Source organism: Ambystoma mexicanum, chromosome 4q (genome assembly GCF_040938575.1).
Source record: "Ambystoma mexicanum isolate Mex_15411 chromosome 4q, UKY_AmexF1_1, whole genome shotgun sequence".
Lineage (NCBI taxonomy): Eukaryota > Metazoa > Chordata > Amphibia > Caudata > Ambystomatidae > Ambystoma > Ambystoma mexicanum.
This window is the reverse complement of record NC_090928.1, coordinates 66,969,115-66,982,780: the sequence shown is the minus strand read 5'-3', so window position 1 is coordinate 66,982,780 and position 13,666 is coordinate 66,969,115. Positions and strand designations below refer to the sequence as shown.

General features: G+C 42.6%; 1 protein-coding gene across 18 annotated transcripts in view; it reads right to left on the bottom strand.

Moving 5' to 3' along the window:
* Positions 1-13,666, bottom strand: part of PTPRK (protein tyrosine phosphatase receptor type K) — a 1,571,968-nt gene that overhangs the window by 201,096 nt on the left and 1,357,206 nt on the right. For 12 of the 18 annotated variants that reach the window (XM_069607477.1, XM_069607481.1, XM_069607480.1 and 9 more), the window contains one exon: positions 9,145-9,180. The exons of the other annotated variants lie outside the window; for them this stretch is intronic. In XM_069607477.1, coding sequence (XP_069463578.1) covers positions 9,145-9,180 — 36 coding nt within the window. The remainder of the gene's footprint in view (positions 1-9,144; positions 9,181-13,666) is intronic. 18 annotated transcript variants of the gene reach the window in all.

Here is a 13,666-nt window from a genome sequence, read left to right as displayed (position 1 = left end):
AGGAGCAGATCTAGATCTGACACAGAGTGGCCTTTCAGGGTACAATCTGGGGGCCTGCTAAAAAAAATTGAGGCCGTGGACCACTGTCTGCAGTGGCCAAGCTTCGGAGGTTATGCCCCGCCAACTCTCCAGATGCAAAGACAGCCGGCTCCCACCACAGTTTTCTGGGCAAAGGATTCAGAGCGGTTTTAAGGTGCTACTGCATCTGAAGGCAAAGCAGCAGAGACTGACAGCAACGTTTTACCTCCTCTGCCTCTGGAACCACAGGGAGCTCTCCTTTGGCCCCTCTGTGAATATTGGCCCCTTCTCCTTTTGATGGATGAGTAAAATCTAAAGGGCTGGCCTCTCCATATCCGAGAGGACCCTTGGTTGTTGTTTGGTTGAGGAATTGCCGCTACTATAGATTTCACAGCAGCTTTAGACGCTTGTAGCTTTTCTAAGCTATCATCAACTTTTAATCCAAACAGCTGACAACCATCAAAAGGCATATCCATCAAGCTGGCCTGAGCATCAGGTGCAATACAAGACTTTCTAAGGCATGCAAATCTTATGCGATACTCTTATTAAAGACAAGCGCCAACACAAGTTGTAACCATCACTTGGTGTGATTTATTTTCACTTTGTGCCCTTGTGGATGACTCGTGTTTCGGCCATAGGCCTTTTTCAAATCAGGGCATATTCAATAATCCATTTGTCATTTACAGTTTAGTTGAGCTGTTTCTTATTGGTGGGATAAATCCCCATCAGATCTGCTTCTGAGTTACGCGCGACGGATCTCTCTGAGAGAAAGAACTTGTTTTGGCGCTCGTCTTTAATAAGAGTATCTCAAACGTACTAGTATAAGCGGTTTGGGGTTTTTACCGTTATACTCTTACAGAGACGCGACAACCTGACTCACGAGACGCCTGGACCTTTAAGGTTGCCGAGCTGCAAACAGTTGAATAAAATGCGGTTCCTGTGTTTGTGCATATCTTCTGAACAGTGTGCTGGCTGCCATTCCTCTGCTGATCAAGTCTGCTGAGTCTAAACCAGATAGTAGTGACTGACACATAGCATCCTTGACATCGAACACCATATTCAAAAAGCATTCTCTCTCCTCACCCTCAGGAAAGTGATCCACTGCTAAGGCAAGGACATCTCATAAGTTGTGGGTATACTTTGCCAAGGTACAAGTTGCATTTATCGATTTGACGGCCATACTACCTGCACTGAGAACCCCTTTTCCAGGGCATCAATTCCCGTGTCATCAGCTGTGGCCTTTGAGGACAAAGTTGCTGCATGCACCACCAGACTTTCTGGTGTAAGGTGCCTGGTTAAGAATTCTTGATCAATAGAGGCAGCTGTTACGCTCACCTGGTATCCACGGGGACGCCACCCAGCCAGTTGGTCGTTGGTGCCCTTCCCAATGGTTCCCTGGTGTGGTCTCGGTGTCGATGGGATTCCGCCTGAAAATGAAGACTATATTAGGACTGGGCGACCAAGGCAAGTTTTCCCCCACCTCCTTTGTGTTTCCAGCCCCTCCAGGTTCTCTTCTCACCTGGTTGTCGGAATCGGTGGGCTCTCCGTCCTGCTCTCTGGGCAGGGGCGCGTTGTCTTTTGTGGGCGCGGGCGGTCCAGTTACTTCACTGACTGCTGCCCTTGTAGTGTCTTTCAGGTAGGTCTTATTGCGATTGATGGCGTCGTAATTCTTGCATGCCTTTTCTCTTTTCTAAATGTCTCTTTTTTTTATCTCCCTAGGAGCGCGGAGTGTCCGCTTGGAGAACTGGATATGCTGGTACTCACCGGGAGATGATCCCGGTTAGAACCAGCATATCCAGTTCTCCAAGCGGACACTCCGCGCTCCTAGGGAGATAAAAAAAAAAGACATTTAGAACAGAGAAAAGGCATGCAAGAATTACGACGCCATCAATCGCAATAAGACCTACCTGAAAGACACTACAAGGGCAGCAGTCAGTGAAGTAACTGGACCGCCCGCGCCCACAAATGATGCGGTAAGGAGGCGCTTTGTGTAGCGCAGCGATGTCTTGTCCTCACTGACCTGTGCTTTTCTCTTTTCGTAGGTCGCGGTGAGTTCCCAGCGAAGATGGAGTTCCGGAGTTATGCCGGCCAAAAAGCAACCAACCAGGTAAGTCTTTAAGCGCTTTGTGGTTGTAATGTCTCCACTACCTCCTTTAATTATGTCTTTCTCCTTTTCTCAGGTCCTTCGATCCGGGCGGTGAACTCCACCAACAGAGCTGCCCAGGAGCTGCAAGCAGTGAAGGATGATGAATGCGGGTAAGATTCTGCTGCTAACGGTGTTCTTGGTTTTTCTTCAGGTCCGGAATTCACCAGGCTCGTGAGAAAGCTGGACACGGTGAGCGTCACGTTGCTAGAAGCAAAGTAACGCAAAGCGTGTGGTCTTGTTCGGGTGTGGTTTAAATAGCCACTGTAAAGTAGTCCAGGTAAAGTAGTCCTTAGGCCACCACACCCAAAACACTAGACTGCATAGCTTGGTTCTAGAAATCAAGCTATGTGGATGCCTCCATGTTGGCTGAAAGCCTAAATAAAATAGTTCCTCAAGCAGATGTCTTTCCTTACTGATGAGCCTGGCGCCAAAGAAGAGGGCCTGATAAGTGGATGCCATGCCTTATTAGTGATCCGAGCCCTGATTCCACCTGGCCAATGGGCTTGCCAGTGGGGATCAGGGCTGAGGGTCGTGATAGCAGCACTATATTTGTGAAATTCATATTCACTGCAGGTTTGGAGTCTGGCCTAAGCCAGTTCTCTAATACTCTTGTCCTCAAAGCCATATGAAAGGGCACTACAGGCTCTCTTGGGGGTCCACTGTCAAGGATGCCAGTGAGATTATACTTTTCTATTATGGCTATTGGTTTTCCGCAACCTAAATAACTCTGTGACTTTACTCATCACTGCCTGTAAGAAAGGTCAGAACGACCCAACAACTCTGGGTTGGCAAAGTAAGTTTCAGGCGAAGTGTCTAGGCCACCTGCCTCTTTCAAAGTCTCAACCAGATTTGTCATTCTGGATTCTTCACAAACCAGTTCTTCAGGTACATTAGGTGTACCCTATTCATAGCCAAAAGGAGCATCTTGTTCCCCCCCCCTCAAAAATGAATCTCATGCTTCTGAAAAAACGACCACAGGTTTTGAAATCTTCTAAGGCGCTGATGGCGTCTGCGACAATAACTGCGTTGATGGAGTTGAGGGTCTCACAGACTTCAATAGATGCTTTGACGGGGGCTTTGAGGGCTCCAGAACATGTACCTTATCAGTAGTCTAGGAAGAAGATTTTGACTTCTGCCTTTGTTTCTAAAGATTCCTCCAACATATATCGAGGATACTTCCTTCCTGGGTTCACTGGCACATGAGAGGTGGACTCAACAGACTTCCTGCCAGTCTTGTCAGATGCAGTGGACTTGTGACTGTTCTGTGAGGAGAAGAGGATGAAGACTAATCTATGGCGTCGCTTCTTTGAATTTGTAGGAGGTGGGGGGAGAAGACGAGTGTCAAGACCCAGATCTTGAGCGCTTTTATGTTTTGAGAGCTGTTTCTCCCTGGAAACATCCACCGAGTCATCCGAAGAACTCCTTTTTGGGGGGGTAACAAAGGGGATTTTGATGGGGTGCTACCAGCCACGAATTTCACCTTGCTCTCTCAAGGCCTTCACCGTCATTGACTGACAGGAGCCATAATCATCAACTCTGTGGTCCACCACCAGGCACCACAAACAGATTCAATGCGGGTCCATTATGGACGGTTCCGTTCCACAGTCGGAGCACCGCTTCAATCCAGTCTTCGGTGTCGACATCATTTGACTTCAAACGAAGAAAGGCAGGTTGATTTCATGGAGGCAAAGAACCATCCAAAGCTTGCTAGCATGCAGAAAAACAGAATGAGACAACAGTCGCTGCGTGTGCTACTTATGCCAGAGTCAATGTCACAGCCTAAGAGAGGTCAGAGGCGCCGTGGACCATGACTTGACACTGCACAGTGCTAGAAACTGCAAACAAATGTTGGAAGCAAGCTGCAAGCAGACTCGAGTATCAAAGATGAGGAATACGTGGGAGGACACAATCCACTCAAATACGAGAAATATTACCAAAAGAGAACTAATAGAGGTGAATGTAACCAGGTTTGCAAGTATGTCAAGGAAATCACATGAAAGCCCTGGCAGGAGAGTACACCAGGCCAAAGTCAAGTTTGCAAGTGTGTAAAACGAAATCACATAGATGTCCTGGTAAAGGAATACACCAGGCGTATGTTAAGACACTCCGCAAAGTTAAATTGAAGTGCAAAAGGACCTGTCAGGGTGAGTACACCTGGTGTCTTACGAAGTTGGGACTTGCATCCAAGTTGTGTTGAATACAAGGTGTTTAATTTTGTGCGTTGACCAGAGAACTGGAAAGAGGATTTGTGCCCTTAGGAGTCTTGAAATCTCTTGAGATAAACCTGGGGAAGAGAGCTATCACCAGGGACTGTGAACTTTATCCATTTGGAACATTTGTGTTGGAGTACACAAACATACATATAGTATGTATAGTATATGACTAGTGCAAATTAAGTGTAAACATGATCTTACAAGATAACGTGGCAAGTGCATTACGATAAGAACACAATCCCTGCCGGTAATGGAAATATAATGGAACTGTCTGCACTGTAGGCTCTGATAAGTGATTAGAAATCATTACAAAGTGCCTATAATAAAAACTGTCAGGAGCCAAACAGTATTCACGCAGACAACACATGATCATAATGGTTCAAGTACTAAATACAAAACATACCCCAAGCATGACTGAGTATGTAATGAACACCTACTCTATGATAAAATATATATATTTCTTTTGAACTTCAACATTTCATTTCTGCACCTTTCAAGACTAGAGCCATTACCCTTAGCGTTACTTTTAGAATGTGAGGGTGTGGATAGGATTTCAGACACAGGGCAGTTTGCTTGGAAAGCTTGACATTGGTCAGACCCTTAGTTTAGTTTCAGGTATGGAAGGCATTTTCCAACCCCCTTTTATTTGAAAAAAGGTTTGTCAACAAACTTAAGTCCTCTGTGCCCATATCTCATTCCTTCGCAAAAAATCTGATCGGGAGAAAACTCAGCATTCACTACCATCATTTTTATAAACAGCAGCCGCTGCCTAAACTATTCACAAATCGAAAAATTATTTTTCAGAACATTTGTTGAAGACAGCCTACCTTTAGAATCACCAATACTTAAAGTATGAACCTTGAACATCACATTTGACAGTTTGTCCCCAGCCCACACAGAGAAATTCAGTTAGTCAGCTAATAAGAAAGGTCAGATAGTCAGAAGGTCAGCTAGTCAGGACCACCACTGTCAAATGGATTTGTTTTAAAAAAAATCATCCCAATGCTGGAATTCCATCAAGACGTGAATGTACTAAGAGTCTTAATGTTCTCTAAATCAACATCTGCAATAGCCTCAATGTAGTAATCACAAACTTGTGCAGCACTGTAGGTATTGGCCTTAAAACAAGGACCACATAACAACAGTACTCAAACCTCTACTCATGCTTTCTATTCATCAAAGAGACCTTAAAATCTTTTTACGACATACACACATCAAACTTTAGTGGGCAAGTGGCTTCAATCACGTACGCAAAAAACACAAAATTCACACAAGAAATCTCAGGTCACCCAACAACGGCTGACTTCAGCCAACAGTGGCAGAAAACAAACCACCATTGCCCAAAACTCTGGAAGAATGTACCTCAGAAACTAAGACTTACGGAATATTGAGAAATGCCTTAAAGAAGAGGCTTTTTTTTAGCAAGCCCCCCCCCCTCCAATTATAAAAGCTAAACTTAAAAACGATCTAGCTGTGAAAGATGCCTCTTGTTGCACACCCATTATCTTAGGTTTTCTGCCTTCTATCCCTATTAATGATAATCCTTTTTCTCCTGCCACTTGCTTCTCCTGGGGCTAGAGCTTTAGAAAGTGAGTGAAGGCCAGTGTCCCATACGTTACAGATCACCAATACATAAATAATCGTCCAGCACAATACTTACCAGTGATGGGGACTTCAGCAATGAAGCAGAAAAGACAAAATAAAGACATTATAAGTTTGTTTTCAGCCGAGAATACACCAGTTGCTGTAACCAGATGACATTGTTTTAAAAAACTAGCACAATTTGGGAAAGGTGAACACTGGAATCCATGTGAATTCAAATTGCCAAATGTCAAAGTATGCACCCAATGAAGTGGCTCATTTTTCAATGGTATCTATTCTACGAATAGGTGAAACAGAAGGAATTAATCATGTAAAATGACTGTTGTAATGTTGCATTGCTTTTCTGTAAATTATAAGTAGTTATTTCAGGCATAGGCCTTGCAACTATTTTCTTATCATGCATGTGAATGAGCATGCAGTGTGCGAAGTACAACGTGCCTCATATGGTTTTCCGCGCTTTTAAGCTAATGTACATGGTGAGGAAGGTATGGCAAGAGTAAAGTATTTTACAAAAGACTAAAAAGGTAAACGTATTTACAAATTACAGGTTTCTTTGAAAATTAGAGACAAGAGTATAACAATAAGTTAAATGCGATTACAGCCACCATAAATCTGGAATTGGCCGATAGCCAAGGCCTGGAATGGAGCATGCTCTACCACCCTGAATAGAATTTAAATAAATTGCACTTGCAGGAACTAGGGCACATATCCCCAAGCTGGGTAGAGAAATCTAAATCTTATTTTTGAGATGTGTCTAGACCAAAAAGGATTTATGATTCGAAAAACACTACCTTGAGGGTTACCCACTGCTGGACTCGAAGCCGATGCAAGGTTCTCAAAGCAGGATGATGATGTCCCTGCGTGAGAGAGCCAGGATCAGCCAAGCTGCTGCATTCTCCATCTTTCACAATTGTCAGTGTCTTTTATGCCCAATTCAGACAGTGGAAATTACTTTGACCTTCTTACCTTGAAGGAGAGCCTTTATCATGAGAGGTACATTAACCCAAGCTATTAAAAACATGAGTGAACCATGGAATGAATGTCAGTTATCTAAAAGATTGATGCCATGAAATCTCCCAAGTCCTTTATTTAGAGAGGTAGTGGGGATTGAATTCACAGCGGCCAAAACAAATCCCCAAACTAGTAATGCCTCTATACATGAGGTATATACTAGTCACCTGGTTTTAGAGCTATACATTTTTTGTAGGCATTCTTTCATCTAAGCCTACCGATCCAAGACAGAGGTAGATGTCTGACCTGCTGTGCACTTCAATTAATTCTAAACTAGATTTGAAACTTAACAGGATAGATTCTGCAGAAGAGCTGACTGTTTTGTATTATTTTCACTAGAGCCTAGTGACAACTGTTGAAGAATAAGAACAGTTGGTAGTAGCAGGGATCCAGATAAGATTTTAAACCAGGGAGGTATTTTACTCTGTATCTTTGAAGTTGGGAGTGATGGGATTTGTTAGGGACAAAGAAAGTAATTCCCATTCCCAGTTGGAGTGTTTCACAGTGATTTACATATAATTCAACTCTAAAGCAGATCTCTTTTTGTAATCCATACAGGTTTGCATCTAGTAACACATGGAATGAAGAGTTGCATTTTCCACCTTCAGATCAGGGATCTCATCCTGTGGCATTGGTTCAGCTGCAGCCGCAGATTCCACCCCCTCCCCTCATGTTCTCACTCAAATTCACAAAATATCTGTGCAGCCCTTAAGGTAAAAGCAGGAAGCAGGCTCCTATGTGTGTATTGTTTCTTATTTTTGTTTGGAGTATGTTTGCTCCCCTTTTTGTTGGGAAGATGTACCTGTGTATCCAGAGTAAATGTGCCAGGTACCTTGCTTATATCTAAGGCTGGGGGGCAGTCATTAACGATATGTCATAGTTTGGTATTTGAAAACATTAGCCTCCTTCAGTGACCAAAGTCACCAGAATGACTTTACCATTGGCTAATATCAGTTAAGTTTATTAGATTGGTAGAATGTTTATATACAAAATAAAAAGATCACTCAAAGATTGTAATTTTAAAAAAAATAAAGATTTAGGTACCGTGTGTCTTAGTGACCATACTCACACAGAGGGTGCACAGAGCAAGCCTCCATGTTTGGTTTTCTAAATATTGTGATATTACAGTTATGCACCTAAAACCTCTAAAGTAGGAAATTCCAAGTATTTGGGGTCCAAAAACTTGCAAATATTGTGTCTCAAACACACCTTAAGTAGTAGGCTCCACAAATGTTCTACTCTACTTTTTAAGTGAGTCAGCACATAGGCGTCTCTCAGGTAGGTTTCTGTTTGTATGTACATCTGTCACTGGCAAACAACCCGGCTGCGGGTAAATGCAAAAAAAAAAAGAAAAAAAAAAAATCGACCTGCAATTGAGTTGCTTTGGTTGCTGACTTGGCTGGTTGAGAAAAGTCAGGGAGAGGAGAAGGTAATGTTAAAAAGTTTACAACAAATTGTTGGAGAAAAGATTTGAGTAGGATGGTCTGTATTCTTTGGCCACATTCTTTCAAATATTTAAATTCATTTATATTATGCATAAATAGTTAATGGGCAGGAAAAAAGAGAAATCTGTACAAGACTATATTAATAATCAAGTGTGGGAATGATGGACTACTGTACTGATGACCTGGTCAATTGTCTACCACAATAATACTGTTTGCTAAACTGATATATTTAACTAACAGCATTACAAAATACTCTGTAAGGAGATACCCTGCAGCAGTAGTGCCCATATGAAAGACGTGCACAAAAAAAACCACATTCTTTAACCTTTGACTAATAATTGCGTTCTCTGGATTGTGACCGGCACATGAATTTCCCAGTAGTAATGTCATTGCCTCAAGGTTACTAGGGAGGTCATGTTTCACCATTGATGTGAAATTAAAAATTAAAAACAATGGAATTGGAATTCTATATTATTACAGCAATGTGGTTTGCTGTTTAAGGGTTTCTATTTGCCCATAACTGCACAGAAAACCGAAAAGCTGGACTATTAAACAAGTCTGAAAACAGAATAGGATGGTCTTCACCATGTAAAATATTACAACCACAATAAAGTACAATGAGATTTTGATGGATCTATATGTACTCACACAACTGTAGTAAAGTTAATTAATACATGCAAGAAATGGTGATAAAGGACTATTTCCTCACCTAACACCGCAGTCGGCACAAGTGGATCATTGGGTGCTGCAGGAAAACAAAGCTTGTGAAAAAAATGCATTACGCTCTGTTTTTATATTTTCTTTGCAAACAATACACAGCATAGAGAGAACATCTTTGCTCATTTAGTAGAATGGTGTTCGTTTCTTTCAATGATTTTATTCCCTACTCTCTTGCTTTTCAAGAGGTTCCAGCAAAGAGTAATGGAACCAAGAATACTCCCATAGTTCTTTATTCTATACCCGAACGTCTCGATGCATGTACATACATTTGCAATAACATTTCCAGTGCTTTTAGAATGTGCACATATACGTCTTCATAAAGTTGTCTTTCTTGCCCTTTTAAAGTATATATGCCTTTTCACTACTGGCGTGGAAATATATCTGCTGCGCACCCACCATCGACTTAGCAGCAACATTTAAATTAAACTATGGGCAGTATTCCCAGCGGCTGCTATCTCTTTGCTACTAATGTCTATCTCTCTGACATAACAGAAAGAAGATCAGATGGGCAGATTTCGATTTCAATTCTAATGTCCCTCCGAGAGTGGACAATTTTACCTATATTTGTGGCTTGCCACTCTTAAGAGAGACATGATACTCCAACATTAGACTGTCAGATATATATACACTAATAGTTACAAAAGCAGCCAAGCAGAGCAAAAGCCAGGTAACCAACCAGAACTCCTGTATTGACAGCGAGTGCAGATCAACGAAATCTGCTCTCGTTAGTGGTAAAAATTACACTAAAGATCATAAACGCATATCCATGCTTCATACTGCCTATAAAAAGCAACCCAAAAAAAGTAACAAAAAATTCACAAAACATCTGCCATCTAATCTCCGACATGGTATCTTAACAACCCAGCTGCCAATCATGAAGTTAAAACAATTACCGAGGATAGATTGTTTGCACATTTTAGTAAACTGTATATACATCCGAAACCATTACTTCAATTAGGCTGCAATATCAATGGAAATTGATCAAAATAGCTCAAGGTAAAATGGCATTAAAATCTCAGAAAAGGGAAAAGCGCCATTGATATTTTTAAAGAAGAATTTCAGGCATGGATACCTTGCTGAAGGGAGTTTGGAGAGCGTAATATTGCTCTGTTGCTGTTGTGGAATGGAGTGACGAGCGGCTAACTGTTTTCGGGAAGACACATTCAAGGGAATCCCCTCTTCATTCAAAACTTCAGCACCTGTAGTGGATCGGTGGAAAGTGTAAGTGGCATTTGTGAGAAACCTGAGGGTATTCTCCCAGTAAGACCTCAAGAGTCTCTTATTCAGGTGGCCAATGTATGGCCATCACTGTTGGATCCAGTTCCTGAGGGTGGACCAGTGGGGGCGGATCACCTTTATAGGGGAACCCAGGGTTATGCTAAGGGCAATACCCCAAGTGAGACGTGGTATTGTGCCAGAGAAGGAGAGAAGGGCAAGATATCTGAGGCTTTCATGGGCTGTATTGCATCTGCCTACCTTCCTCTTGTTCGATCACTCCGGCCCAGACCCAACAACCCCTCTGCTGGTAATCAATTCTCTAAGGTCCCAAACCCGGTTACACCTAAAAAGCATAACTTCCAGAATTCTGGCTTCACCGGACTCCATTCGAAAAATCCATATCGTTCTTTCAGTTCCTCTGATTATCATTTTCTGCATTCTCAACCTGATCAGACAAAACACTAGGATTCTTATAATCCCCTTTGTTGATGTCACAAACCTAACTATTCCCACTTACCCTGCAAACCCGATACATCCTGTACCTCCGTCATTGTCCAAAATCACAACCTGCTAAGACAAAACACTTCTGTTCCTACCATCCTCTATGTTCTGTTCTTCATCCCGGTCCTTCTCGTCCATTACACAAACCTTCCTCATCAAGTCCCGTAGGATACCCGGACACTTCAACCCTTTTCCTCTCAAACACAAAAACCTTCGCACCTCACAATAGGACAACTGACTGATGTTAAACCTGTGTACCCGACATGTCCCAACCCGAGGGTCAGGCAAAGTCAGGCAACTGACCCAAATTACACACCCGAAGGCCCTTCCTTTTCCCCCAAAGCAATAAAAGGAGGAGCAAGAGAGCACAGTACGAGAAAGGCGAGTGCAGCAGACAGCATGACCAGATGGCTACCACGCAGCAGTTCAAAAGGAAGAAATAAGGCGGCAGTAATCGAGAGGGTGGCGAGGAGAGAAGGTACCTTGCCCTCCTCATCCAAGACCCGCAGAAACCTTCATGGAAGAGAGCCTAAGACTGCGAACAATAGCACAAGTGTCCTGCAGCAAATGTCAACAGTACACAGGGCAATCGTATGCCAATAAGCAGGAGCGCGGGAAGCACCCACGCCTGTGGTATAGACCTTGATGCCAAAGAAGCCAAAAGCCAAGCTGTTCATCACAGCCAGTGAGTCGAGGTGAGAACCGATGAGAACCGGGCTGTGATGAGTGAGAATCGTAAGTTTTGAACCAACCCTGATGAATTTTGAATGAACTGTTAAAAGTGAGAAGGGGAGACCAGCTGCAGAGGGAAAGCATCACCACGTGAGTTCTAACTCAAGAGACTCTGGTCGACCCTCATATGAGAGACACAACAAGTACCAGAAGGCCTTAGGAAAAGGGGTCATACGCCAGGGTCAAGCAAAATCCCTGTACAATCGAAAGACTTTGATCTACAAGCACTTTGAAAGAAAGCGAAGTGAATCCTGCAAACAAACTGTGTAAAAATGAGAACAATGAAAGTAAAAGGGGGTCAATGCCCAGAAGCAGGGTCAAGTGATACGAGACTTGGCCATCGACAGCCCTGATAACAAAGCTCGAGGGTTAAAAGCTGATCTATCATCTTGTGCTGGAAAAGCCTGAGAGAGTATCCCAAGAGCTGCCATTGGATCTGTCGTCTCGTGCTGGAAAAGCCAGAGGCTGTACTGTGCTTCAAGCTCCCATCTTACCCATTGGCCAAAATGTGGGGCAGGGAGGCCCCAGGCTACTGCATCCCAACATATTATTTGAGAACACTTCTTTCTTTTCTTGAGAACTATCCCACACCCCTTTTTGTATTAGTTGTGAGGCTTTGGCAATAGGTTTCCTAGTATAGGCCTTTTGATTTGACATGACACCACTAGGACTGCCTTATTTTTCATTTGATGTTCGACGCTTACTCCCTTCTTACATTTAAGTTTAGATTAGGCATTTTTCCAACCTGCATACAGCATTCATTCATTGTTCAATGAACACCCTTGAACTGTGATGACTTTTGTCAGTCTTACTTCAAGTGGCACAGCGAGGAGAGCGCTCGCTTTGACATCTGTGCAGAGCCTGCTAACGCAGGTTGGAATCCCAGCAGGGCCAAACTCAGCCTTTCATCCTTCCGAGGTCGATAAATGAGCACCACACACCATGGGTAATAATAAACGGCGCTCAGATACCTGAGGGTTTGTAGCGCTATATAAATGCAAAATTATTATTATTATTACTTGTTTGTCACCATGAGTTTCTCACACAGTTATTGGCAGTTGGAAGTCTCGTCCATTATTACATCAATTGACAGTATTGTAAAGGCCAGATCATAAGTAGACTCCCTAAGCATGCGCTTGTGATCTTACTTGACCGAGCAACTATTGAGAAAGCCCGGGCCAAGGGATATCAGTTACCCACCTGCTCTACTACAATTGCCTTTGCTGTTGTCACGGATACAACTCTGCCATCAGTGAATAAAAGTGTGGGTTTGCCTACTGTCAATACACTCCAAATGCAAGCAAGCTGATGCCCCGCTCTTTCTTGTGATACTATTTTAGATGCAGGAAAATGCAAAACAAAGTAGTGACTGCCTCTGCCATTAAAACACCAACTATTCATAAAACTTTTAGAGTGATCACAGATTTCTATCCTAAATCTGGCACAAGCACTGATATTTGATCAACAATGTTCAGAAAAAGATTAGCATTGGAGCGTGAAGAAAGTAATTTTGTTGCAGACGGCAGTCTGCTTTAACTGGTGTAAGCCGCTGATAATGATGCCCTGCAGCTAGCTAATGAGGTGGTGGTATTGGCCAGTTTAAATACAAACACAGCGTAATTTATAGAGTACAATTCGATATCGCTGCTAATGGAACATGACAAACAGATTTTGAGGAATTTCCATCTCTAAGCTCAGGATATTTTGCACCATACATTAAGGGAAATGGACAATAACAAGTTAACCTCGCCGTCAGTGTCATCACTGAATGTTGTTCTCAGCTCATTTGTAGCCTTATATGATGATGTTAAATTAGAACTGCAATTTCACATTAATTTTGAGCGCGTGAGATTAGAGATGATGAACGCTGGAAGTTTGGATGCAGTAAATGCTAATAAAAGTGCCACTTTTATGTATAAAAAATTATGCCGCAAAATAATATAGCATCATTTGGGAAGGATTGTAAACAGAATCCTCCATCATCTTTACATGTACAGGAGGCACCACGTAAAGCCACTAAGATAAATATCTTAAAAACACAAAACAGAAATCACGTAATT